The sequence below is a fragment of the Scyliorhinus torazame genome, chromosome 8 (assembly GCF_047496885.1).
Source record: "Scyliorhinus torazame isolate Kashiwa2021f chromosome 8, sScyTor2.1, whole genome shotgun sequence".
In the NCBI taxonomy this organism is placed as follows: Eukaryota; Metazoa; Chordata; class Chondrichthyes; order Carcharhiniformes; family Scyliorhinidae; genus Scyliorhinus; species Scyliorhinus torazame.
Genome location: NC_092714.1, coordinates 163,540,997 through 163,566,608, shown reverse-complemented (window position 1 = coordinate 163,566,608; position 25,612 = coordinate 163,540,997). Strand labels below are relative to the sequence as shown.

The 25,612-nt window shown below is 48.3% G+C and overlaps 1 protein-coding gene across 1 annotated transcript in view; it reads right to left on the bottom strand.

Moving 5' to 3' along the window:
* The window catches only part of LOC140428892 (uncharacterized), a 130,427-nt gene extending 107,684 nt beyond the window's left edge, over positions 1 to 22,743 (bottom strand). The window contains exons 1-3 of the mRNA XM_072515539.1: positions 22,686 to 22,743; positions 21,685 to 21,932; positions 3,502 to 3,678 (exon numbers count right to left, since the gene is read on the bottom strand). Of these exons, the coding sequence (XP_072371640.1) occupies positions 3,502 to 3,678; positions 21,685 to 21,932; positions 22,686 to 22,743 (483 nt within the window). The remainder of the gene's footprint in view (positions 1 to 3,501; positions 3,679 to 21,684; positions 21,933 to 22,685) is intronic.
* Positions 22,744 to 25,612: the final 2,869 nt, after the last annotated feature.

Below are 25,612 nucleotides of genomic sequence, written 5' to 3'. Positions count from 1 at the left end.
TGCACTGCCAGCCGCAGGTCCACGCATGCGCGCGGCAGCCGCTTCTACGCGGGGCCTGCGCAACGTGGATGAGCCACACAGCGGGCCGGTGCGGAGGATGGTAGGCCCCCTCGGATCGCGCGCGAGCCCGTCGATTGGTGGCCCCCGACCGCGGGCCTGGCCGTCGTTGAGGCACCCCCACCAGGTCGTCCAACGCGGCCGCGGGTCCGAGCTACCGCCGGGTGGAACCATGTTAGAACCACGCCGGCAGGAACTCGGCTCGTCGACCGCGGAGAAATGCCACAGGGGCCTCTTTCAACGGACCCCGAGTGGCGGAGCAATTCTCCCGGCGTCGCAGGCCACCTCGGCGTCAACTCCGATTCTCCGAGCCGACGTGAGCTCGGAGAATCCCGGCCAAAGTGTCAGGTCCGCGAATGATATGCCTACTGTACTTAACCCTGCGCGATGTGCAACGCATTTACGGCATTTTTGGGGTGCTGGCGCCTACCCCGGTCGAAAGCTATTCTCTGCCCAATCGCGTTTCGCGATTTCGGCATCGGCAAGTGGTGAATCCTACCTAATGTGGCACCCGGTTAATGATTTTAACTGGTGGTGTACACCAGTCAGCTTTGTACGGTTGTGTGCTAGATCAATGGTTTTCCTTGACTGCTCTGTCTCCATTTCCGATGATAGACTGACCACCAATGTTCATTACAAGCTCACCGACACGCACAGCTACCTCGACAACTCCTCCTCCTGCTTCCCGTGAGGACTTCATCCCATTCTCCCAGTAATGGGCAAGATCCTCTGGTTGTTCACGCTGATGGGATTTCCGGTTCCTCCAATGGTGCACCCCAGCTGTGGGTTTCCCGGCAGCACACGGTAGATTCAATGGGAAATCCCATTGACAGAGGCGGGACCATAAGATTCCGTGTAGAGATGCGCCAGTGTCAGGTGAGGGAATTCAGAAGCGCTGAGGTGTTGCACTATCTTCCATGCGGGGTGCACTGGCACAGGCCCCATCACATCCTCCTCCCTCGGGGTCCTCGATGGCAGTCGGGCTACTCCATGGGACGAAGATGATGCCAGAGTGAGCTCCAGAAGCTCAACCCTCGTTCTGGAACTGTGCCACATCACCCTGGGATCGAGCTAAATCCCTCTCAGACCAGCCCAGATCATCCAGCGCCCGGCAAATGCTCTCGACGCCCTCAGCCAATGACCCTTTGCGACTGGGCCAAGCTCTGGACCGCCGCTGCAATGTCCATGTGGGACCAGTACATGTCTGCCTGTGAGTAAGCTCCACTGTAATGAGTCTCAGCCATCGACCGCAGTGTGCCCCAAGACTTGGATGTCTTGACCCATGGCTATCACTGCGGACGACACCCGTGCAGTGATGGCCTGAATACCATGCATTGTCAGCAATGTCTCCTGCACCTGAAGGTGTTTGGAGTGCTCCAGCTGCACCTGTAGGCGCTGGAAAATTTCACCCCCTCCTGTAGATCCTGTCTCTGCATCTGCATCTCCACAAGTGAGTGGATCATTCTTGCCAGAAGTATGATACCTGTTCGTACAACAGCTGGTTCCTGGGATCGGGCAGGTCTCTGACACCCAGGCTCTCTCGAACATTCCTACTTCCATCCGATGTGCTTCTGCATGTGTGATGGGCGGACCAGGTGATACAGAAGTCTCTTCACTAAAATGCCCCACTGAGGTGATAGTCTCTGCAATGGGGGAGGGTGCAGGTGAAAAATGTGCCGAGAAGTTGGAGTCGTCCTGGACTGGTTTTCCAGTTGTGGCTGGCAGGCAAGGCACCCCAGGTGGGCCGGACTGGTCTGATGGAGATCCTGCAAGACAAAAGACAAGAGACATGGTGAGATCTTGGTAAGGAGTGGTCGGGGGAGGGGGGTTGACTCACTTGCTGTAGGGACATCATTTTGCATTAGAGTCTCACTTAGTTGTTCAATGTCGACCTCTGCCTTGAAGATAGCCCTCGCCTGCAACTCCCTGGATAATGCCATTGCCCTCTGCTCAGCGGGGGTGAGATCCTGAAGGACACCAAGGCCTCCTCTGGTCTTCTACTGCTCATTTCTGTTATAGGCCTTCTTTTCCTAGATAACACATGAAGGATATGGTGAGACGCATGGAGGCAAGTTACACAGGAGCCTGCAGCTGTTGGCATGTGTGTGCAAGGCACCTGGCCAAAGAGGTGTTGGGGTTTGGTGCAGGGTGGGATGAAAGGGAGATGCAGGCAGATGGATTTTCTCTTCTCGCGGAGTGGAGGTTGATATGAAGAGTGAGGGGTGGGAGTATTGCCAGGGGCACAAAGGCAGTGACTCACCTAGCTGCCCTGAAATAGGGGGACCCCCCCACAGGGACCCACTGCCTAAAGGAACTCCCATCCACTGCCCCCCCCCCCCCCCCACACCCACACCCACACAGCCCCACCCCCCCACAGACTCTCCCCACAGAAAGGGGCTCCTCTCTGGAAGCTAGATAGAAATCCAGACAGGGGCAGTGGGAAGCATTATAGCTGTAATAGTTACCTTGCAGCTCCATGTGACCATTCCTCAAAGCACAGAGCTGTGCTTGCTCTGGTACCCACATATTCATTATCTGTCAACTATTTATAGCTTTTTCTGTGATTGACAGCTTGTACAAACCATCTGCAGCTTTGATCCATTCATATCCCTTCACAATTCAGCGGCCTAAGTGGTGAAACCCCAGTGTTTATAAACACTGACCACATTAAACATTCCAAGCACTAAGTGCATTCCAATCACTCACGCATGCAATTCCACTGCACTTACCTTTCTACATAGTCAGAGGCTTTTTCCCAGGGTAGAGGGGTCAATTACTACGGGGCATAGGGTTAAGGTGCGAGGGGCAAGGTTTAGAGGAGATGGACGAGGCAAGTTTTTTACAGAGATGGTAGTGAGTGCCTGGAACTCGCTGCCGGAAGAGGTGGTGGAAGCAGGGACGATAGCGACATTTAAGGGGCATCTTGACATACATGAATAGGATGGGAATAGAGGGATACGGACCCAGGAAGTGTAGAAGATTTTAGTTTAGATGGGCAGAATGGTCGGCACAGGCTTGGAGAGCTGAAGGGCCTGTTCCTGTGCTGTACTTTTCTTTGTTCTTTGTACATGGTCTAGAGGAAGCGTCTTAGAGTTTTCCCTCAGCCTCATGAGGTATAGGTCAGTACAGCAGACAACCACTACACCAACCTTATCAGCAGGTTTGACAGCAAAGTCAGGGTTGGACTTGAGAGAATGGAATGCAGCAAGTTCAGAAGGGAGACAGCTTTGAGTGCGTGAGTGACTTAATAAACCTTGTTCTTTCTTTAATTGTGAGTTGATGAGTACTTCTTTTGTCTCCCAGTTCTGCCCCACAGCACTCAGTGCTTCATACATTGAGAAGTGAAGATGTCTGTGTCACCGGGAATCTGCGACTGCGATTACTCAGATTCTAAAGGCCGTAATAGGAGGAAAATAGAGGGTGAATTTAATTTATTGCGCATACCTCACCAGCTGTTCTTTTGCTGCATGGAGTTCTTATTGTAAAATTACTTGACGACCTTGCTGTGATAACTGAACTTTCAGAGGAACAATTCCTATTCCTAGTAGTACGGTTGTAGGTCTTGTTCACTGCCAGAAATGTTTGCTGAATATCTTCATCCTTTTCATTCAGTTCACAAGACTGTAAACATAATGGAGTCACTATTAACAAACAACTTGGATCAAGAATTCCTGCAGAGGAAACATGAACATTTTCAAAGGAAATCATGTGCAAATGCAATTATCATTATGAATGAAAATGCCTCAGTGTGTGTACTAATCATCGTGTGGTGTTATAACCTGCCTGCTTACCATTGGCTGGGGACTAATGACAATCCCACAATCCTGTGGGAGTATGAGCTTCCCCAATGAGGGGGGCGGAGAAATCATTAGCAGACTCCCTGTATAAATAAAGCTGGCTAGTTTGGAACCAGCAGGAAGGAGTAAGCAGCAAGCGAAGTTGCTGCTGTTGTGTATATATGTTATTGTAAATAAATGTTATTTCTTTGTATCCTTGAAACTCGTGCTGGATTCTTCGTGGCCCTCACAAAACTGGCGACGAGGGTTAAAGTGAATAGCTGTCTACACTGCTGAAGCCACCTCCCTGGATTTTTGTTGGATACAGGTTGGAAGTTGTTTTCTATTACACCATGCCTCTGTACGGACGTTTAGATGTTTTTGATGCTGTGGTGGAAAGCTGGAACCAGTACGCACAACGGATGCGTTACTATTTCCGGGCAAACAATATCAACGAAAACGAGCGCCAGGTGGTCATAATGCTCACCGCCTGCGGCCCGCATACGTTTGGGGTGATTAGGAGCCTTACGTACCCAGCTGCGCTGGACACCAAAACGTTTGATGAACTTGTGAATTTAGTGGGGCAGCATTTTAACCCAACCCCGTCCACGATAGTCCAACGTTACCGGTTTAATACCGCTGAGAGGACACCAGGAGAATCCCTTGCTGACTTTCTATCCAGGCTATGCAGGATTGCAGAGTATTGTGACTATGGTGAGACCTTGTCAGAAATGTTACACGACCGTTTGGTTTGCGGTATTAACAATGCGACAAAGAAATGTACAGCACAGGAACAGGCCCTTCGGCCCTCCAAGCCCGTGCCGTGTGTGGGACGGCACACCCAGAGAAAGTTGTTAGCTCAGCCAACACTGACTTTTCAACAGGCCATTCAAATAATATTGTCCCGAGAGAGCGCAGAACGAGGAGTGCAGGAGATACAGGGAATGGAAGTGCATGCCTTGGGGCGCAACCCCTTCCGTCCGAAAACGTCCCATCGCACTCCTGCGGTACCTTGGGTGAGACGACATCATGATCGACGCCAGAGGCTGTCGGCCATTCCTCCCCGAAGGGAGCCTTCTCCAGAACCAATGGATGAGGAGCCATGTCCGTGTCAGACTTGTAGGCGCTGACCCCATCGCCAACGCCGGTCCTGGGGGCGCCAGAGGCGCCGTCGTTCCGACCGAAACTTGGACCAGCCCAGGGGCCGTACCTTCCATGTGGATGAACCTGCGGCGACTACTCCTGAGGACATGGAGATGGAGGACGACTGCCTGCAGCTGCATTGTGTGGCAGCTCCCTGTATGGCCCCCATTAAGGTGACAGTACGGGTAAATGGTCACCCGCTTGAGATGGAGTTGGACACTGGCGCAGCGGTCTCCGTGATCGCCCAGAGGACATTCGACCGCATCAAGCAGGGCATACAGACCGTTACATTAACTGACACACAGGCCAGGTTGGCCACCTACACGGGGGAACCATTGGACATTGCAGGAACTACTATGACCCCTGTTCTTTATGGACGCCAGGAGGGGCATTTCCCACTTATCGTGGTGCGCGGCCACGGGCCCAGCCTGTTGGGTCGGGACTGGTTGCGCCGTTTGCGCTTGCAGTGGCAGCACATCCTCCAAACAGTTTCTGGAGGGTTGACTGAGGTGCTAGGATGATACCAGATGTATTCCAGCCCAGTTTGGGGAAAATAAAAGGGGCCGTAGCCCATATCCAAGTCGAACCAGGAGCCACGTTGTGCTATTTCCGGGCGCGCCCGGTGCCTTACGCCTTACTCGAGAAGATAGAAGGGGAGCTCACTCGTTTGGAAACTTTGGGTATTATCAGGCCCGTCCGTTTCGCTGACTGGGCAGCACCAATTGTACCTGTAATGAAGCCAGATGCCACTGTTTGCTTGTGCGGTGACTATAAACTTACAGTGAATACGGCTTCCCGACTCGACCGATATCCAATGCCTCGCATAGAGGATCTCTACGCAAAGCTTGCAGGTGGACTCTCGTTCACAAAATTAGATATGAGTCACGCCTACCTACAGTTGGAGCTGGACCCTGCCTCCCGACCATATATAACGAGTAATACACACCTGTATGAATATACACGTTTGCCCTTTGGAATATCCTCTGCCTGCGCTATTTTTCAAAGCGTTATGGAGGGCAATTTGAGAGGTTTACCGCGAGTCGCTGTCTACTTAGATGACATTTTGATCACAGGGATGTCGGAGCAGGAACATTTGGAAAATCTGGAGGCTGTCCTTAGACGCTTTTCGGAAGCTGGAGTCTGTTTACGCCGCACAAAGTGCATCTTTCAGGCGAAGGAAGTAGTCTACCTGGGTTATCGGGTGGACCGCGAAGGTTTGCACCCCGTCGCAGAGAAGGTGCGCGCAATTCAACAGGCCCCCGCCCTGACTGACACTTCGCATCTTCGTTCTTTTCTCGGCCTCGTAAACTATTACGGGAAGTTCCTCCCCAATCTGGCAACTACGCTGGCCCCGTTGCGTCTTCTGCTAAAGAAAAATCACACCTCACCTGGGTTTGGGGTCAGCCGCAAGAAACCGCTTTCCGGCGGGTAAAACGACAATTGTTGTCGTCTGGGTTACTAACCCACTATGATCCTGGAAAGCCTTTGCATCCCCGTATGGTATTGGGGCCGTCCTGTCCCACAATATGGAGAACGGGGACGAGCGGCCGATAGCTTTCGCCTACCGCACATTGACTGCAGCGGAAAAAAAGCATACGCAGGTCGTTACAGAACCACGTGGAGATAGAGACGGCGAGATGACAGAGGCAGCAGACTCTGACTCCGAGATAGAGACGCAGGACGCATCAGAGGGGTAATCCTCAGGCCCATGGATATACAACCGCTACGCCGTTCATCACGGAAGCGCCGGTCTCCGTCTCGTTACACGCTGCCCGATCCAGCGCCTAGTGCAAATGGTATCCGGCCTGCGGCAAAACGAGTCCGACGCCAAGGTCTTCGGTGAATTCCTTGGACTTTGGGGGGGAGGGATGTTATAACCTGCCTGCTTACCATTGGCTGGGGACTAATGACAATCCCACAATCCTGTGGGAGTATGAGCTTCCCCAATGAGGGGGGCGGAGAATTCATTAGCAGACTTATTGTATAAATAAAGCTGGCCAGTTTGGAACCAGCAGGAAGGAGTAAGCAGCAAGCGAGGTTGCTGTTGTTGTGCATATATGTTATTGTAAATAAATGTTATTTCTTTGTATCCTTGAAACTCGTGCTGGATTCTTCGTGGCCCTCACAAAATGTGGGACGCATGGTAGCACAGTGGTTTGCACAGTGGCTTCCCAGCTCCAGGGTCCCAGGTTCGATTCCCGGTCTTTGGGTCACTGTCTGTGTGGAGTCTGCATATTCTCCCCGTGTCTGCATGAGTTTCCTCTGGGTGCTCCGGTTTCCTCCCACAGTCCAAAGATGTGCAGGTTGGGTGGATTGGCCATGCTAAATTGCCCTCAGTGTCCAAAATTGCCCTGAGTGTTGGGTGAGGTTACTGGGTTATGGGGATAGGTTGGAAGTATGGACATTGGATCGGGTGCTCTTTCCAAGAGCCGGTGCAGACTCGATGGGCCAAATGGCCTCCTTCTGCACTGTAAATGCTTTGATTCTATGAACATAGTCCATTTTTGTTCTTCTTCCTCCAACTGGAATTCTTCTCGATTGACAGTCTCTTTGAACAAGAAGGTCTCTGCACGATCCATCCATTTCTCTACGCCTCGGCATTTTAACTTAAAGTCAGATACTTCAGTTGAATCAGATCACCGAGTCCCTTGTAATTCTCCAACACAGGAGCAGTGGCTATCACAGCTTTCAGGCAGTCAAATGCTTGTTGAACTCCGCTGTCCACTGAAATCTTTGCCGTTTCTTCAGCAAATCCATCAGTGGAGCAACTATATAGCACAAATGTTCGATCAAATCCACTCATCCCACAAAAACGCATTATTTCCATTTTCTATGTTCTATGTGTCGAGGGTATTGGAAACTCCTCAAGAGCTTGTTTTCACATCCCATGTGACCATTCGACCCTGTCCGATTGCATGGCCAAGGTAAGTGACTTGGGCTTTTCCAAATTCACTTTTGGCTAGGTTGACCACCAAACCCGCCTCCTGAAGTCGATTGAATAACTCCATCAGATGTTTTAAATGTTCTTTCCATGTCTGGCTGAAAATTACCAGATCGTCGATGTATACTGCACAATTGGGTAATCCTGAAATGACTTTGTTAGTTAACCATTGAAACATGGCTAGGGGCGTTTACACTGAATTCTAGATCATTCTAACGACTCCGTCTGTGTCTGGCAAATCTAAATGCTGAGCTATTGCTTGAAATATCTCTAGCTTACACAACCCCTTCAGATAAAGGTAACTGCAGCTTTTCCATCAAACTGTGAAAGAGCAATCCCTGCAAACGTTTTGCATCTCAAAGTGCTATCTCTAGTCACTCCCTATTTAAACTGTGTCATCTGAAAGAAAGCAATCATTCCACACACTCTTGCTGTTTTTAGGTTCAAGAACCCCAAACCAAACAAGGAATTGTACTTTAAGATCTTGGAGGAGCCATCCTAACCTGGCCGTTCTCCAGTCCTCTGGCACCGCTCCGTGGCCAAAGAGGAATTAAAAATTTGGCTTACAGCCCTGCAATCTCCTCCCTCACTTCCCACAGCATCCTGGGACACAATTAGAACATAGAACATTACAGCGCAGTACAGGCCCTTCGGCCCTCGATGTTGCGCCGACCTGTGAAGCCACCCTAAAGCCCATCTCCACAATTCCCTTATCGTCCATATGTCTATCCAATGACCATTTGAATGCCCTTAGTGTTGGCGAGTCCATTACTGTTGCAGGCAGGGCATTCCACGCCTTTACTACTCTCTGAGTAAAGAACCTACCTCTGACATCTGTCTTATATCTATCTCCCCTCAATTTAAAGGTATGTCCCCTCGTGCTAGACATCACCATCCAAGGAAAAAGGCCCTCACTGTCCACCCTATCCAATCCTCTGATCATCTTGTATGCCTCAATTAAGTCATCTCTTAACCTTCTTCTCTCTAACTAAAAGAGCCTCAAATCCCTCAGCCTTCCCTCAGATCTTCCCTCCATACCAGGCAACATTCTGGTAAATCTCCTCTGCACCCTTTCCAATGCTTCCACATCCTTCCTATAATGCGGCGACCAGAATTACACGCAATACTCCAAATGCGGCCGCACCAGACTTTTGTACAGCTGCAACATGACCTCATGGCACCGAAACTCAATCCCTCTACCAATAAAAGCTAACACACCGTACGCCTTCTTAACAACCCTCTCAACCTGGGTGGCAACTTTCAGGGATCTATGTACATGGACACCGAGATCTCTATGCTCATCCACACTGCCAAGAATCTTACCATTAGCCCAGTACTCTGTCTTCCTGTTATTCCTTCCAAAATGAATCACCTCACACTTTTCTGCATTAAACTCCATTTGCCACCTCTCAGCCCAGCGCTGCAGTTTATCAATGTCCCTCTGTAACTTGTAACATCCTTCCGCACTGTCCACAACTCCACCGACTTTAGTGTCATCTGAAAATTTACTCACCCATCCTTCTGCGCCCTCCTCCAGGTCATTTATAAAAATGACAAACAGCAGTGGCCCCAAAACAGATCCTTGTGGTACACCACTAGAAACTGGACTCCAGTCTGAACATTTCCCATCAACCACCACCCGTTGCCTTCTTCCAGCTAGCCAATTTCTGATCCAAACTGCTAAATCACCCTGAATCCCATGCCTCCGTATTTTCTGTGGTAGCCTACCATGGGGAACCTTATCAAATGCTTTACTGAAATCCATATACACCACATCAACTGCTTTACCCTCATCCACCTGTTTGGTCACCTTCTCAAAGAACTCAATAAGGTTTGTGAGGCACGACCTACCCTTCACAAAACCGTGTTGACTATCTCTAATCAAATTATTCCTTTCCAGATGATTACACATCCTATCTCTTATAAACCTTTCCAAGATTTTGCCGACAACAGAAGTAAGTCTCACTGGTCTATAGTTACCTGGATTGTCTCTACTCCCCTTCTTGAACAAGGGGACAACATTTGCTATCCTCCAGTCTTCTGGCACTATTCCTGTAGACAAAGATGACTTAAACATCAAAGCCAAAGGCTCAGCAATCTCCTCCCGAGCTTCCCAGAGAATCCTATGATAAATCCCATCCAGCCCTGGGGACTTATCTATTTTCACACTTTCCAGAATTGCTAACACCTCCTCCCTATGAATCTCAAGCACTTCTAGTCTAGTAGCCTGAATCTCAGTATTCTCCTTGACAACATTGTCTTTTTCCTGTGTGAATACTGACGAAAAATATTCATTTAGCACCTCTCCTATCTCCTCGGACTCCACGCACTACTTCCCACTACTGTCCTTGACTGGCCCTACTCTTACCCTAGTCATTCGTTTATTCCTGCCATATCTATAGAAAGCTTTAGGGTTTACCTTGATCCTACCTGCCAAAGACTTTGCATGTCCCCTCCTGGCTCTTCTTAGCTCTCTCTTTAGGTCCTTCCTAGCTAATTTGTAACTCTTGAGTGCCCAAACTGAACCTTCATGTCTCATCTTTACATAAGCTTCCTTCTTCCTCTTGACAAGTGTTTTGACTGCTTTAGTAAACCACGGTTCCCTTGCTCGACCACTTCCTCCCTGCCTGACAGGTACATACTTATCAAGGACACGCAGTTGCTGTTCCTTGAACAAGCTCCACATTTCCATTGTGACCATCCCCTGCAGTTTTCCTCTCCACCTGATGCATCTTAAGTCTTGCCTCATCGCATCATAATTGCCTTTCCCCGAGATATAATTCTTGCCCTGCGGTATATACCTATCCCTTTCCATCACAAAAGTAAACGTAATCGAATTGTGGTCACTATCACCAAAGTGCTCACCTACCTCCAAATCTAACACCTGTCCTGGTTCATTACCCAGTACCAAATCCAATATGGCCTCGCCTCTCGTTGGCCTATCTATATACTGTGTCAGGAAACCCTCCTGCACACATTGGACAAAAACGGACCCATCCAAAGTACTCGAACTATAGCATTTCCAGTCAATATTTGGAAAGTTAAAGTCCCCCATAACAAATACCCTGTTGCTTTCGCTCCTATCCAGAATTGTCTTTGCAATCCTTTCCTCTACATCTCTGGACCTTTTCGGAGGCCTATAGAAAACCCTGAACAGGGTGACCTCTCCTTTCCTGTTTCTAACCTCAGCCCATACTACCTCAGTAGACGAGTCCTCATCAAACGTCCTTCCTGCCACCGTAATACTGTCCTTGACTAACAATGCCACCCGTCCCCCTCTTTTACCACCTTCCCTGAGCTTACTGAAATATCTAAACCCCGGCACCTGGAGATTCATCCGGACCTGGAGATTTGTCCACTTTCAAGTTTGCCAACACCTCCAATATCTTGTCCCTCCCTGTGACAATTGGGCAAGCACCTCACAGTCTCTCCCCACAAGTTCCATATCAACCTCCTCATTCTCTTGGGTGAAGACAGATATGAAGTATTCATTCAACACCCTACAAATGTCCTCTGGTTCCAGCCACAGATTTCCCCATTGGTCCCTAATGGACCCTACTCTTTCCCTGGTTATCCTCTTCCATTGTATACTTATAAAATATCTTGGGTTTTTCCCTACTTTTACCAGCCAGAGATTTCTCAATCAACAATACCTTGATTGCTTGGGCAGTACAGTGGTGGAGTGGGCTGTTTACCTATTTTAAGATACTTCCTGATTTTCTTCAAATTCCACTTGACGTCAATTGTGTAATTGTTCTGTAACTGGTGGCCAACTGTTACACCAGACTACCCACAGGCAATAAAGTTGAAAATTAAACCCCATATTTGGATCTAACCAACCCCTGAAACGCTGCCTTTTTATAGTATAAAGAAAAAAGCAAATATGAAAAGCAGGATGTCCCAAAGATTTTCACAACCAGTTAATTAATTGTGTAGTAAACATAGTCATTGTCATAATGTAGGGAAACCTAGCAGCCAGTTTCTGCTCCGAAGTCCCACAGACAACTTAATATGATTACACTGGCGAAGGGATCAATACTGACTGGGCAACTTTGTGACTGTATCTATATATTTTAGGTTTGTTGCTTGTTTTCAGTTCAGAGGACAACAACAACTCCTTGTATGCTCAGGACAGCAGAGCACATTAGGGTGAAAGATGGAGTGAAAACCTGACCTGGGGAGATCAAGTCATAGTTAATAAAGGTTTACAGCATGAAAACAGGCCCTTCGGCCCAACTTGTCCATGCCACCCAGTACAAAATGATGGTACAAAAGGTCAGCTGACCGGTGTTTTGGGCACAGGGAAAATAAACAAGCAGAAATGAAATTACTCATGCATAGGTTTAAACTAATTTGTCAGGGGGCTGGGAAAACGAGCTGTAGTCCAGAAGCCAGTGTTGAGAGTAGTGAGGTACTGAGGAGGGTATCAAGATCACAGGACTGTACCGGCAGACAGAAAGGTGGGTTGAAGTGTGTCTACTTCAATGCAAGGAGCATCCGGAATAAGGTAGGTGAACTTGGAGCGTGGATTGGTACTTGGGACTACGATGTTGTGGCCATTACGGAGACATGGTTAGAACAGGGACAGGAATGGTTGTTGGAAGTTCCGGGGTATAGATGTTTTGTAAGAGTCGGGAAGGTGGTAAAAGAGGTGGAGGAGTTGCATTGTTAATCAAGGATAGTTTAACGGCTGCAGAAAGGCAGTTCGAAGGGGATCTGCCTACTGAGGTAATATGGGCCGAAGTTAGAAATAGGAAAGGAGCGATCACATTGTTAGGAGTTTTCTATAGACCCCCAAATAGTAATCGAGATGTGGAGGAAGAAATTGCAAAACAGATTATGGATAGGTGTGGAGGTCTCAGGGTATTTGTCATGGGTGACTTCAACTTTCCAAATATTGACTGGAACCTCTGTAGGTCGAACAGTTCGGGTGGGGCAGTTTTTGTACAGTGTGTGCAGGAGGATTTCCTGACACAATATGTGGATAGACTGACAAGAGGGGGAGCCACATTGGATTTGGTACTGGGTAATGAACCGGGCCAAGTGTTAGATTTGTTTGTGGAAGAGCACTTTGGAGATAGTGACCACAATTCGGTGTCTTTCACTATTGCAATGGAGAGGGATAGGGCCATTCGGCAGGGCAAGGTTTATAATTGGGGAAGGGGTAATTATAATGCGATTAGGCAAGAATTAGGGAGCATAAGATGGGAACAGAAACTGTCAGGGAAAAGAATCAAATGAAAAGTGGAGCTTGTTCAAGGAACAAATACTGCGTGTCCTTGATAGGTATGTCCCTGTCAGGCAGGGAGGAAATGGCCATGTGAGGGAACCATGGTTCACAAAAGAGTGTCTTGAATGTCTTGTCTAGAGGAAAACGGAAGAGTATGTAAGGATGAAAAAACAAAGTTCAGTAGGGTCGCTTGAGGGTTACAAGGTAGCAAGGAATGAGCTTAAAAAAAGGGCTTAGGAGAGCTAGGTGGGGGCATGAGAAGTCCTTGACGGGTTGGATCAAGGAAACCCCAAGGCTTCTTATGGGAGAAACAAAAGAATGGCCAGCGTGAAGGTAGGGCCGGTCAAGGACAGTAGTGGGAACTTGTGCATGGAGCCAGAAGAAATAGTGTTCACAAAGGAGAGGGGCCATGTTTTTGAGGATGAGAGTGTGATACAGGCGGGTAGGCTGGAGGAGGTGGATGCTCTGAGGAAGGACGTATTAGCAATTTTGAAAAACCTGAGGGTCGACAAATACCCTGGGCCAGATGGGATATATCCAAGGATTCTTTCGGAGGCAAGGGATGAGATTGCAGAGACTTTGGCTTTGATCTTTGGGTCCTCACTGTCCACGGGGATAGCGCCAGAGGACCGGAGAGCGGTGAATGTTGTTCCTCTGTTCAAGAAAGGGAATAGGAATGACCCTGGTAATTGTAGGCCAGTTAGTCTTACTTTGGTGGTCGGGAAGATAATGGAAAAGGTCCTGAAGGATAGAATTTATGACCATTTGGAAAGATGCGGATTTGTGTCTTGCCTCACAAATTTGATTGAAGTCACTCGTGTGTGTAGATGAAGGTAGAGCAGTTGATGTCGTATACATGGATTTTAGTAAGGCGTTTGATAAGGTTCCCCATGGTCGGCTCATGAAGAAAGTAAGGAGGTGTGGGATAGAGGGAAATTTTGCCACTTGGATAAGTAACTGGCTATCACATAGAAGACAGAGGGTGGATGGAAAATTTTCAGACTGGAGACCAGTTACCAGCGGTGTACCACAGGGATCAGTGCTGGGTCCTCTGCTATTTGTGATTTTTATCAATGACTTGGAGGAGGGTGCTGAAGGGTGGGTCAGTAAATTTGCTGATGACACCAAGATTGATGGAGTAGTGGATGAGGTGGAGGGCTGTTGTAGGCTGCAAAGAGACATTGATAGGATGCAGAGCTGGGCTGAAAAATGGCAGATGTAGTTTAACCCTGATAAGTGCGAGGTGATTCATTTTGGTAGAAAAAATTTGAATGCGGATTACAGGGTCAACGGCAGGGTTCTGAGGAACGTGGAGGAACAGAGAGATCTTGGGGTTCATGTCCACAAATCTCTGAAGGTTGCCACTCAAGTGGACAGAGCCGTGAAGAAGGCTTATAGTGTGTTAGCGTTTAGTAACAGGGGGCTTGAGTTTAAGAGCCGTAGGGCTATGCTGCAACTATACATGACCCTGGTGAGACCACATTTGGAGTATTGTGTGCAGTTCTGGTCACCTCGTTATAGGAAGGATGTGGAAGCATTGGAAAGGGTGCAAAGGAGATTTACCAGGATGCTGCCTGGTTTGCAGGATAGGTCTTATGAGGAAAGGTTGAGGGAGCTAGGGCTTTTCTCTTTGGAGCGGAGGAGGATGAGAGGCGACTGAATAGAGGTTTATAAGTTGATGAGGGGGATAGATAGAGTGGACGTTCAGAGACTATTTCCTCGGGTGGATGTAGCTGTTACAAGGGGGCATAACTATAAGATTCAGGGTGGGAGATATAGGAGGGATATCCAAGGTAGGTTCTTTACTCAGAGTGGTTAGGATGTGGAATGGACTGCCTGCTGTGATAGTGGAGTCGGACACTTTAGGAACTTTCAAGCGGTTATTGGATTATCACATGGAGCACACCAGAATACAGGGAGTGGGATAGCTTGATCTTGGTTTCGGACAATGCTTGGCCCTACATCGAGGGTCGAAGGGCCTGTGTAGCCATCTGGGATGGCCACGTCCCGATTACAAAATGGACACTTGCAAAGACTGCAGGGAAAATTGGACAATGCTAAGAAATAAGCAGGTCCAAGCTCAGTCTGTTGATTAGAACCTTAAACGCTCAGACAGGACAGAAACTACCAAACAATTTACATACTAATGAGCCATGTCCGGGGACAAAATGGAAACATTTAGATACACAATGTTAGGACAGACTCCCCGGCGCCAGAAGAAGCTAAGACAAAGCTGACTGACAGTCACCAGGACACGCCCAGCGATCAGGGAACCACCCCTCTATTGGAGTAAAATCGATACCGATGATTGGGAAAGACCCAATTAGTTGAGGCCAAGTTCAAGGCCCGCCCAAAAGAGCGCAAAGCCCTTTTGAGTATAAAAGGTATCCCCCAAGGGAGAATCTTTCGCCTTTGGCTTTGGCTCTCACCGAAGAGAGAGACCAGCTTAGCAGCTACAGCAGACCAAGTAAGTTCCAAGTCAACGCACGCTACGAGATAGACGCTCCTAGTTGCTACCGTGTAAACAGCTCAACCCAGCAGCCTCAGAACCTAGCAACGGCCATTGTTCCTCTGACTGAGTGGGTGCCCGAAGCTAAGTATAGGCCTTAGTAATAGTGGTATTTTAGTTTGTAGAGTTTATGCATGAGTAGATTTGACTGTGTGTAAATAAATGAGCATTGCTTTTGAACTTACTAACTGATGTATCAAATCATTGATCAGTATTCGGTTCTGAACCTTGTGGCAGTGTCAAAAGATACCTGGCGACTCTTGAGCAAACGTGATTAAATAGAGCCAAATTAAGAACCAACCAAAAGTTAGCAACATCTGTTCTGTGCTGTACTGTTCTATGTTCTATAGGTGAGCTCCGTGCAACTCTGTACAGATGAAGGGGTGTCTGTTCCGTAAAACTGGCAGTTGGTACAAAGAAAAGCCCATGAGCAGCAGTTGTTTTCTCAGAACAACTGGAGGCCTGTGATTATATGCTGGGTTCAGTCTTATGAATCCAGTGGAACTTAAGAAGATATTGGGATAAAATATTGAGGAACTGGGAAGTGAGCAGCCGATGGGGTGGTCTGAGCTGGAGACCAGTTGTCTGACAACTTGTTTGAAGTGGGCAAAGCAGGTAAGCTTCCAGGCTTCATTGGAGTTTCTGTCAAAGGGAAATCAGAGTGTAAATCCTTGAAGGAGTGGAGCAATAATTCCACATGAGGACTCAATGCTTAAAATATTTTGTGACTCACAGTGACCACAGGCATCTGGGTGGATTGGTGAGAAATTTTATGGAATCCCGATCTGCCCCTTAATGTATAATTTACATGTTATATTTGACCACAGTTTGCTGGTTAATTCACATTTACCTCCTTTTTTGACTCTTGTATAGTAGAATGAATGGGTTGTATTTTCTCATCCCAATGTGGGGCCGAAATGAGGAGGATGGGCTTTTAAAATTGTAGGCAGGACCAAAATCTGGGATTCCTATTTTCATTTCTGGCGCATATAATTTTCAACAATGTGAGAGAAGTGGGAGGACCATGAACCTGCATACTGGAGTCCTGATGATTCTGGCACCATTGTGGAGCGGGCATTTTAGGCCTTCTACAGTTTTGAGGGAGTTAAACATAGAACATAGAAAATACAGCACAGAACAGGCCCTTCGGCCCACGATGTTGTGCCGAACCTTTGTCCTAGATTAATCATAGATTATCATTGAATCTACAGTGCAGAAGGAGGCCATTCGGCCCCCTGAGTCTGCACCAGCTCTTGGAAAGAGCACCCTACCCAAACTCAACACCTCCACCCAACACCAAGGGCAATTTGGACATTAAGGGCAATTTATCATTGGCCAATTCACCTAACCTGCACATCTTTGGACTGTGGGAGGAAACCGGAGCACCCGGAGGAAACCCACGCAGACACGGGGAGGACGTGCAGACTCCACACAGACAATGACCCAAGCCGAAATCGAACCTGGGACCATGGATCTGTGAAGCAATTGTGCTATCCACAATGCTACCGTGCTGCCCTTAAGAACAAATAAATCTACACTATATAATTTTCCCGTAATCCATGTACCTATCCAACAGCTGCTTGAAGGTCACTAATGTTTCCGACTCAACTACTTCCACAGGCAGTGCATTCCATGCCCCCACTACTCTCTGGGTAAAGAACCTACCTCTGATATCCCTCCTATATCTTCCACCTTTCACCTTAAATTTATGTCCCCTTGTAATGGTGTGTTCCACCTGGGGAAAAAGTCTCTGACTGTCTACTCTATCTATTCCCCTGATCATCTTATAAACCTCTATCAAGTCGCCCCTCATCCTTCTCCGCTCTAATGAGAAAAGGCCTAGCACCCTCAACCTTTCCTCGTAAGACCTACTCTCCATTCCAGGCAACATCCTGGTAAATCTTCTTTGCACCTTTTCCAGAGCTTCCACATCCTTCCTAAAATGAGGCGACCAGAACTGTACACAGTACTCCAAATGTGGCCTTACCAAAGTTTTGTACAGCTGCATCATCACCTCACGGCTCTTAAATTCAATCCCTCTGTTAATGTACGCGAGCACACCATAGGCCTTCTTCACAGCTCTATCCACTTGAGTGGCAACTTTCAAAGATGTATGAACATAGACCCCAAGGTCTCTCTGCTCCTCCACAATGCCAAGAACTCTACCGTTAACCCTGTATTCCGCATTCATATTTGTCCTTCCAAAATGGACAACCTCACACTTTTCAGGGTTAAACTCCATCTGCCACTTCTCAGCCCAGCTCTGCATCCTATCTATGTCTCTTTGCAGCCGACAACAGCCCTCCTTACTATCCACAACTCCACCAATCTTCGTATCGTCTGCAAATTTACTGACCCACCCTTCAACTCCCTCATCCAAGTCATTAATGAAAATCACAAACAGCAGAGGACCCAGAACTGATCCCTGCGGTACACCACTGGTAACTGGGATCCAGGCTGAATATTTGCCATCCACCACCACTCTCTGACTTCTATCGGTTAGCCAGTTCGTTATCCAACTGGCCAAATTTCCCACTATCCCATGCCTCCTTACTTTGTGCAGAAGCCTACCATGGGGAACTTTATCAAATGCCTTACTAAAATCCATGTACACTACATCCACTGCTTTACCTTCATCCACATGCTTGGTCACCTCCTCAAAGAATTCAATAAGATTTGTAAGGCAAGACCTACCCCTCACAAATCCGTGCTGACTATCCCTAATCAAGCAGTGTCTTTCCAGATGCTCAGAAATCCTATCCTTCAGTACCCTTTCCATTACTTTGCCTACCACCGAAGTAAGACTAACTGGCCTGTAATTCCCAGGGTTATCCCGAGTTCCTTTTTTGAACAGGGGCACGACATTCGCCACTCTCCAATCCCCTGGTACCACCCCTGTTGACAGTGAGGACGAAAAGATAATTGCCAACGGCTCTGCAATTTCATCTCTTGCTTCCCATAGAATCCTTGGATATAACCCGTCAGGCCCGGGGGACTTGTCTATCCTCAAGTTTTTCAAAATGCCCAACACATCTTCCTTCCTAACAAGTATTTCCTCGAGCTTACCAATCTGTTTCACACTGTCCTCTCCAACAATATCGCCCCTCTCATTTGTAAATACAGAAGAAAAGTACTCATTCAAGACCTCGCCTATCTCTTCAGACTCAATACACAATCTCCCGCTACTGTCCTTGATCGGACCTACCCTCGCTCTAGTCATTCTCATATTTCTCACATATGTGTAAAAGGCCTTGGGGTTTTCCTTGATCCTACCCGCCAAAGATTGTTCATGCCCTCTCTTAGCTCTCCTAATCCCTTTCTTCAGTTCCCTCCTGGCTATCTTGTATCCCTCCAATGCCCTGTCTGAACCTTGTTTCCTCAGCCTTACATAAGTCACCTTTTTCCTCTTAACAAGACATTCAACCTCTCTTGTCAACCATGGTTCCCTCACTCGACCATCTCTTCCCTGCCTGACAGGGACATACATATCAAGGACACGTAGCACCTGTTCCTTGAACAAGTTCCACATTTCACTTGTGTCCTTCCCTGCCAGCCTATGTTCCCAACTTATGCACTTCAATTCTTGTCTGACAACATCGTATTTACCCTTCCCCCAATTGTAAACCTTGCCCTGTTGCACGTACCTATCCCTCTCCATTACTAAAGTGAAAGTCACAGAATTGTGGTCACTATCTCCAAAATGCTCCCCCACTAACAAATCTATCACTTGCCCTGGTTCATTACCCAGTACTAAATCCAATATTGCCCCTCCTCTGGTTGGACAATCTACATACTGTGTTAGAAAAGCTTCCTGGACACACTGCACAAACACCACCCCATCCAAACTATTTGATCTAAAGAGTTTCCACTCAATATTTGGGAAGTTAAAGTCGCCCATGACTACCACCCTATGACTTCTGCACCTTTCCAAAATCTGTTTCCCAATCTGTTCCTCCACATCTCTGCTACTATTGGGGGGCCTATAGAAAACTCCTAACAAGGTGACTGCTCCTTTCCTATTTCTGACTTCAACCCATACTACCTCAATAGGGTGATACTCCTCGAACTGCCTTTCTGCAGCTGTTATACTATCTCTAATTAATAATGCCACCCCCCCACCTCTTTTACCACCCTCCCTAATCTTATTGAAACATCTATAACCAGGGACCTCCAACAACCATTTCTGCCCCTCTTCTATCCAAGTTTCCGTGATGGCCACCACATCGTAGTCCCAAGTACCGATCCATGCCTTAAGTTCACCCACCTTATTCCTGATGCTTCTTGCGTTGAAGTATACACACTTCAACCCATCTCCGTGCCTGCAAATACTCTCCTTTGTCAGTGTTCCCTTCCCCACTGCCTCATTACATGCTTTGGCGTCCTGAATATCGGCTACCTTAGTTGCTGGACTACAAATCCGGTTCCCATTCCCCTGCCAAATTAGTTTAAACCCTCCCGAAGAGTACTAGCAAACCTCCCTCCCAGGATATTGGTGCCCCTCTGGTTCAGATGCAACCCGTCCTGCTTGTACAGGTCCCACCTTCCCCAGAATGCGCTCCAATTATCCAAATACCTGAAGCCCTCCCTCCTACACCATTCCTGCAGCCACGTGTTCAACTGCACTCTCTCCCTATTCCTAGCCTCACTATCACGTGGCACCGGCAACAAACCAGAGATGACAACTCTGTCTGTCCTGACTTTCAACTTCCAGCCTAACTCCCTAAACTTGTTTATTACCTCCACACCCCTTTTCCTACCTATGTCGTTGGTACCAATGTGCACCACGACTTCTGGCTGCTCCCCCTCCCCCTTAAGGATCCTGAAGACACGATCCGAGACATCCCTGGCCCTGGCACCCGGGAGGCAACATACCTTCCGGGAGTCTCGCTCGCGACCACAGAATCTCCTATCTATTCCCCTAACCATTGAATCTCCTACAACTATTGCTTTTCTATTCTCCCCCCTTCCCTTCTGAGCCCCAGAGCCAGACTCAGTGCCAGCGACCTGGCCGCTAGGGCCTTCCCCCGGTGGGTCATCCCCCCCAACAGCATCCAAAACGGTATACTTGTTTTGAAGGGGAACGGCCACGAGGGATCCCTGCACTGTCTGCCTGTTTGTTTTTTTCCCCCTGACTGTAACCCAGCTATTCTTGTCCTGTACCTTGGGTGTGGTTACCTCCCTGTAACTCTTCTCAATCACCCCCTCTGCCTCCCGGATGATCCGAAGTTCATCCAGCTTCAGCTCCAGTTCCCTAACACGGTCTTTGAGGAGCTGAAGTTGGGTGCACTTCCCGCAGGTATAGTCAGTGGGGACACCGGTGGTATCCCTCACCACCCACATCCTACAGGAGGAGCATGTAACTGGCCTAGCCTCCATCCCCTCTTACCTTAAAGAATATAGCTGCTGTGTGGACTAACTAGATCTCCGCCCTCCGACTCTGCTCCCAGTCAGCTACACTTCCTGTAAACGCCTGGCTCTCTTTGCACTCTTTGCGGAAATGTCGGAAACAAAATGAAAGGAGCACCTTACTCCCTCCTCACCTAACTCCCTCGGTCACCAAACTCTCACTATCGCACTCAAAAAGCACCAAATTCAGCACTGCCTCGGTCACCAAACTCTCACTATCGCACTCAAAAAGCACCAAATTCAGCACTCCCTCGGTCACCAAACTCTCACTATCGCACTCAAAAAGCACCAAATTCAGCACTCAGTACAAACTGAGTTGGACTGATTTTGGTAGGCATCATAGATTGCACCAGCATAGAAGTGTAATGATGAGTACGCAGCAATTTACTGTGCCATCATTTTCAAAGAGTCTTCATCCTCTTGGGATGTAATTTTCTGAGAAGGCATTGGGAATAACTTTGACTGTGTGTGATGATCCAAAACATTTTCTATTACCAGTTTAGATCACTGCACAGTCTTACACCATTTTTTCTAACCTCCCCCAGTCAATTTTAATTTAGTATTTTCAGAACAAAAGGATACAAAATATATTTCATACTAAAAAAATAAAACTGTTTCCTACCAAGGAGATTGTTGGGCTTACAACAGGTGAGAAATCTGAGTTGAAGGTTGCCTTTGCTCCTGAATGGTCTGGTGATGGCAAAGGAGTAGCTATTTTTAGAAAACCTTGCTTTAATTTGCAGGATTTCATAGCTGTTGATTGATAGGTCGACTGCAATGATTCTGGTGATGACTCTGATTGAATGGATGACTCGGATTCAAGTGGAGATGTAGGTCTTGTTGAAAGCATTGGTTCACATGTTTTCTCACCTAAAATCATGAATTCAAGCAAAAAATGATATGAGTTTTATTAAAGCAGGATACCAGTCAGATATTTCTCCTTTATTGGCAAATTGTGTACTTATAAATGAAATAAATTAGGATGTCGCCATGACACTCCAGGGAAAGAGAGACCTAAAAGAAGAATGGTATTTGGCACCATTTAAGGACTCTAACTATGGGTGCAAATCGGCCATCGGCTAAATATCACAAGGGGTCAAAAATGGGATTTGCGCAGGTAAGATTGCAGAACGTTATCTTCCCAGACCCCCTCCACTGAGGCCATCAGCATCACTCCCAAGGAGGGTGCGACACTGATTAACATGAATTTGATCAATTAGCATCTACTTAGCGGGCGTAATGTTGCATCTTCAGCCCTCATCTAATCTTCCCACCCACCAGCCGTGATGTCTCACTGACGCAGTTCACTGTTGCTTTCTAAAAAGGGAACCAGGCATCCTGATCTCCTAGAAGGAGAAAGGAGGTGAGCACCACTGTTGTCACTAAGCACCAGGGAGTCCATGGGGACAGAAGTCACTGGCCAGCTCCAGGGGACAGTCGGAGGGACTGGGTTGGGGGAAGAGGGTCAGGGAGGTATCACTGGAATCGTAATCCAAATCCCCAGGTAATGCTCTGGGGTACAGGTTCAAATCCCTCAATGGCAGATGGGTGAGATTTGAATTCAATAAAAATCTGGAATTAAAAGTCTAATGATGACTCTGAACCCATCGTCGATTAACCTACCTGGTTCACCAATGTCCTCCAGCCGTCCAAACCTGGTCTGGACTACATGTGTCTCCATACTCACACAGCAATGTGGTTGACTCTTAACTGTCCTCCACTGAAGTGCCCGAGCAAGCCACTCATTTCAAGGGCAACAAATGCTGGCCCAGCAACCGACGGCCACATCCAAAGAATAAATTTTAAAAAAGAACGAGGGGGTCAGCTATTATGGGCAGAAGACAAGAGAGTCAGTGGTCTTGGAGTCTGCTGTCTGTGATGTATGACTTTGCTTTCAGTGATGTGTGAGTATGCAGTCTGTGTTGAGGCAGCAGTCGGTAGCATGCGAATCGAGGGCGGGGGTGTCTGGGGCGTCTGCGTGCACATGGGGCAGGGGGGTGGGATGTGATGAGAGCCATGGAGCTGAGCCAGATAGGCTGCGTCGATGAAGCCACAAAAGAGAAAACAACTCGTTAGCCACCCAGGGTGTGATGGAGGAGAGTGGGGGATGTCAAACTGTGGATGAGCTGTCTAGGAGGTGTAAGTATAGAGGGATGACAGCAATGAGCTCTCTGAATTATTAATGTCTGACTAAGCAGGGTGCCTATTAGCTCTGCCCCTCTCTTAACAAGAAAGCGATTGTGCCCTTTGCATTCCTGAGACTCATACTCGTGACACTAATTGTCCATCAAGAGTTATTAACCCTTAGCAAAATCAGTTCTCCGCAGACTCAAAGTCGAGAAAAGGGGTTGAGTTTCCTGCTTAGTGAGGGCGGTCAGGTCTGGGTTTCCTGTATTTTGTCATTTATAATCTTTGTTGTCACAAGTAGGCTTACATTAACACTGCAATGAAGTTACTGTTAAAAGCCCCTAGTCGCCACATTCTGGCGCCTGTTCGGGTACACAGAGGGAGAATTCAGAATGTCCAAATTAACTAACAGCACGTCTTTCGGGACTTGTGGGAGAAACCGGAGCACCCGAAGGAAACCCACACAGACATGGGGAGAAGGTGCAGACTCCGCACAGAAGTGACCAAGGCGGGAATCGAACCTGGTGCTGTGAAGCAACAGTGCTAACCACTGTGCTACCGTGCCACCCAGCCTGGATGAGTGCAACTCCAATAACACAAGAAGCCCGCAGAGGCAGCAAGGGGGGTTGGCATTGCCAAACTTGCTTCATTATTATTGTGCGGCGAATGTGGACAAGGTGCGGCGGTGGTGGGAAGGAGAAGGGGTAGAGTGCGTTAGGATGGAGGAGGAATCTTGTAACGGGTCTAGATTGAGGGCTATGGTGACGGTAGCATTGCCAATGGCTCCGAGTAGGTATTCAGGGAGCCCAGTGGTGCAGTCCATGGTGAAGATATGGAATCAGCTGAGGAGGTATTTGAGGGTGGAAGGGATGTCGGTGCTAACGCCGCTGTGCGAGAATCATGGGTTTCAGCCGGGGGGGATGGATAGTGTATAGAGAAGGTGGAGGGAAGTGAGGCTGGTAAAGGTGAGGGATTTGTCTTTGGAGGACGGGTTCGCCAGTCTGGAGGAGCTAAGGGGGAGGGTAGAGCTGCCGATGGGTAGTGAGTTCAGGTATCTATTGGTCAGTGACTTTGCACGAAAGGTCTGGAAGGGGTTCCCTAGATTGTTAGGATACACCCTGCTGGAGCGACTGCTGCTTCCGGATGTGGAAGGAGAGGGAAGAATTGGGGATATATATAAGTGGCTGGGGGAGCAGGGAGGCGAGCGGGTGGTGAAGATCAAGGAGAAATGGTAAGCGGAGTTGGGAGGGGGATCAATTCAGGAGTATGGAGTGAGGCACTGCGAAGGGTAAACGGGACCTCCTCTTGTGTAAGGATGAGTCTGATACAGTTTAAGGTGGTGCACAGGGTGCATATGACTCGGGCGGGAATGAGTGGGTTCTTCCAGGGGGTAGCAGATGAGTGTAAGAGGAGTGGGCGGGGGCCAGCGAATCATGCACACATGTTTTGGGGTTGTGAAAAATTGGAAAGATTCTGGGCGGGAGTGTTCGGTCTTAGCCAGGACAGTGGAGGAGGAGGTGGACCCGGACCCTTTGGTGGCGATATTTGGGGTTTCAGAGAAGCCGAAGCTCATGGAGAGGAGGAAGGTCGATCATGGGCAGCACGGTAGCACAAATGGATAGCACTGTGGCTTCACAGCGCCAGGGTCCCAGGTTCGATTCCCCGCTAGGTCACTGACTGTGCGGAGTCTGCTCGTTCTCCCCGTGTCTACGTGAGTTTCCGCCGGGTGCTCTGGTTTCCTCCCACAGTCCAAAGACGTGCAGGTTAGGTGGATTGGCCATGATAAATTGCCCTTCGTGACCAAAATGGTGAGGAGGGGATATTGGGTTATGGGGATAGGGTGGAAGTGAGGGCTTAAATGGGTCGGTGCAGACTCGATGGGCCGATTGGCCTCCTTCTGCACTGTATGTTCTTAGTCTAAGTCTAAGTCTTGGCCTTTGCCTCTCTGATTGCACAGCGACAAACATTGCTGGAGTGGCGGTCGGCATCGCCACTGGGGGTAGCAGCATGGTTGGGTGAGCTGTATGACTTCCTGCAGTTAGAGAAGATAAAGTATGAGTTAAGGGGCTCAGCAGGGGATTTTGAGAAAAGGTGGGGGATGTTTGTGACCGTGTTTGAGGAGCTGATCGTCGCAGGGGGGGTGGGGGGGGTTAAAAAGGAGAAAAATCTGTACAAACTGTGTAGTTGATTGTTGGGAAGAATGTTTCCCGGGGTGTTTATTTGCTGTAACCTACTTTGATACAAGTTTGAATGAAATGCGTTTGAAAAAAACCACTCAAGAAGCCCGACACCATTCAGGACAAAGCAGCCAACCTCATTGGCATCCTATCCACAAACATTCACTCCCTCTATCGCTAGCACTCTGCAGCTGCACTATGTACTATCCACAATATGCACTGCACAACTCACCAAACCTCCTGAGA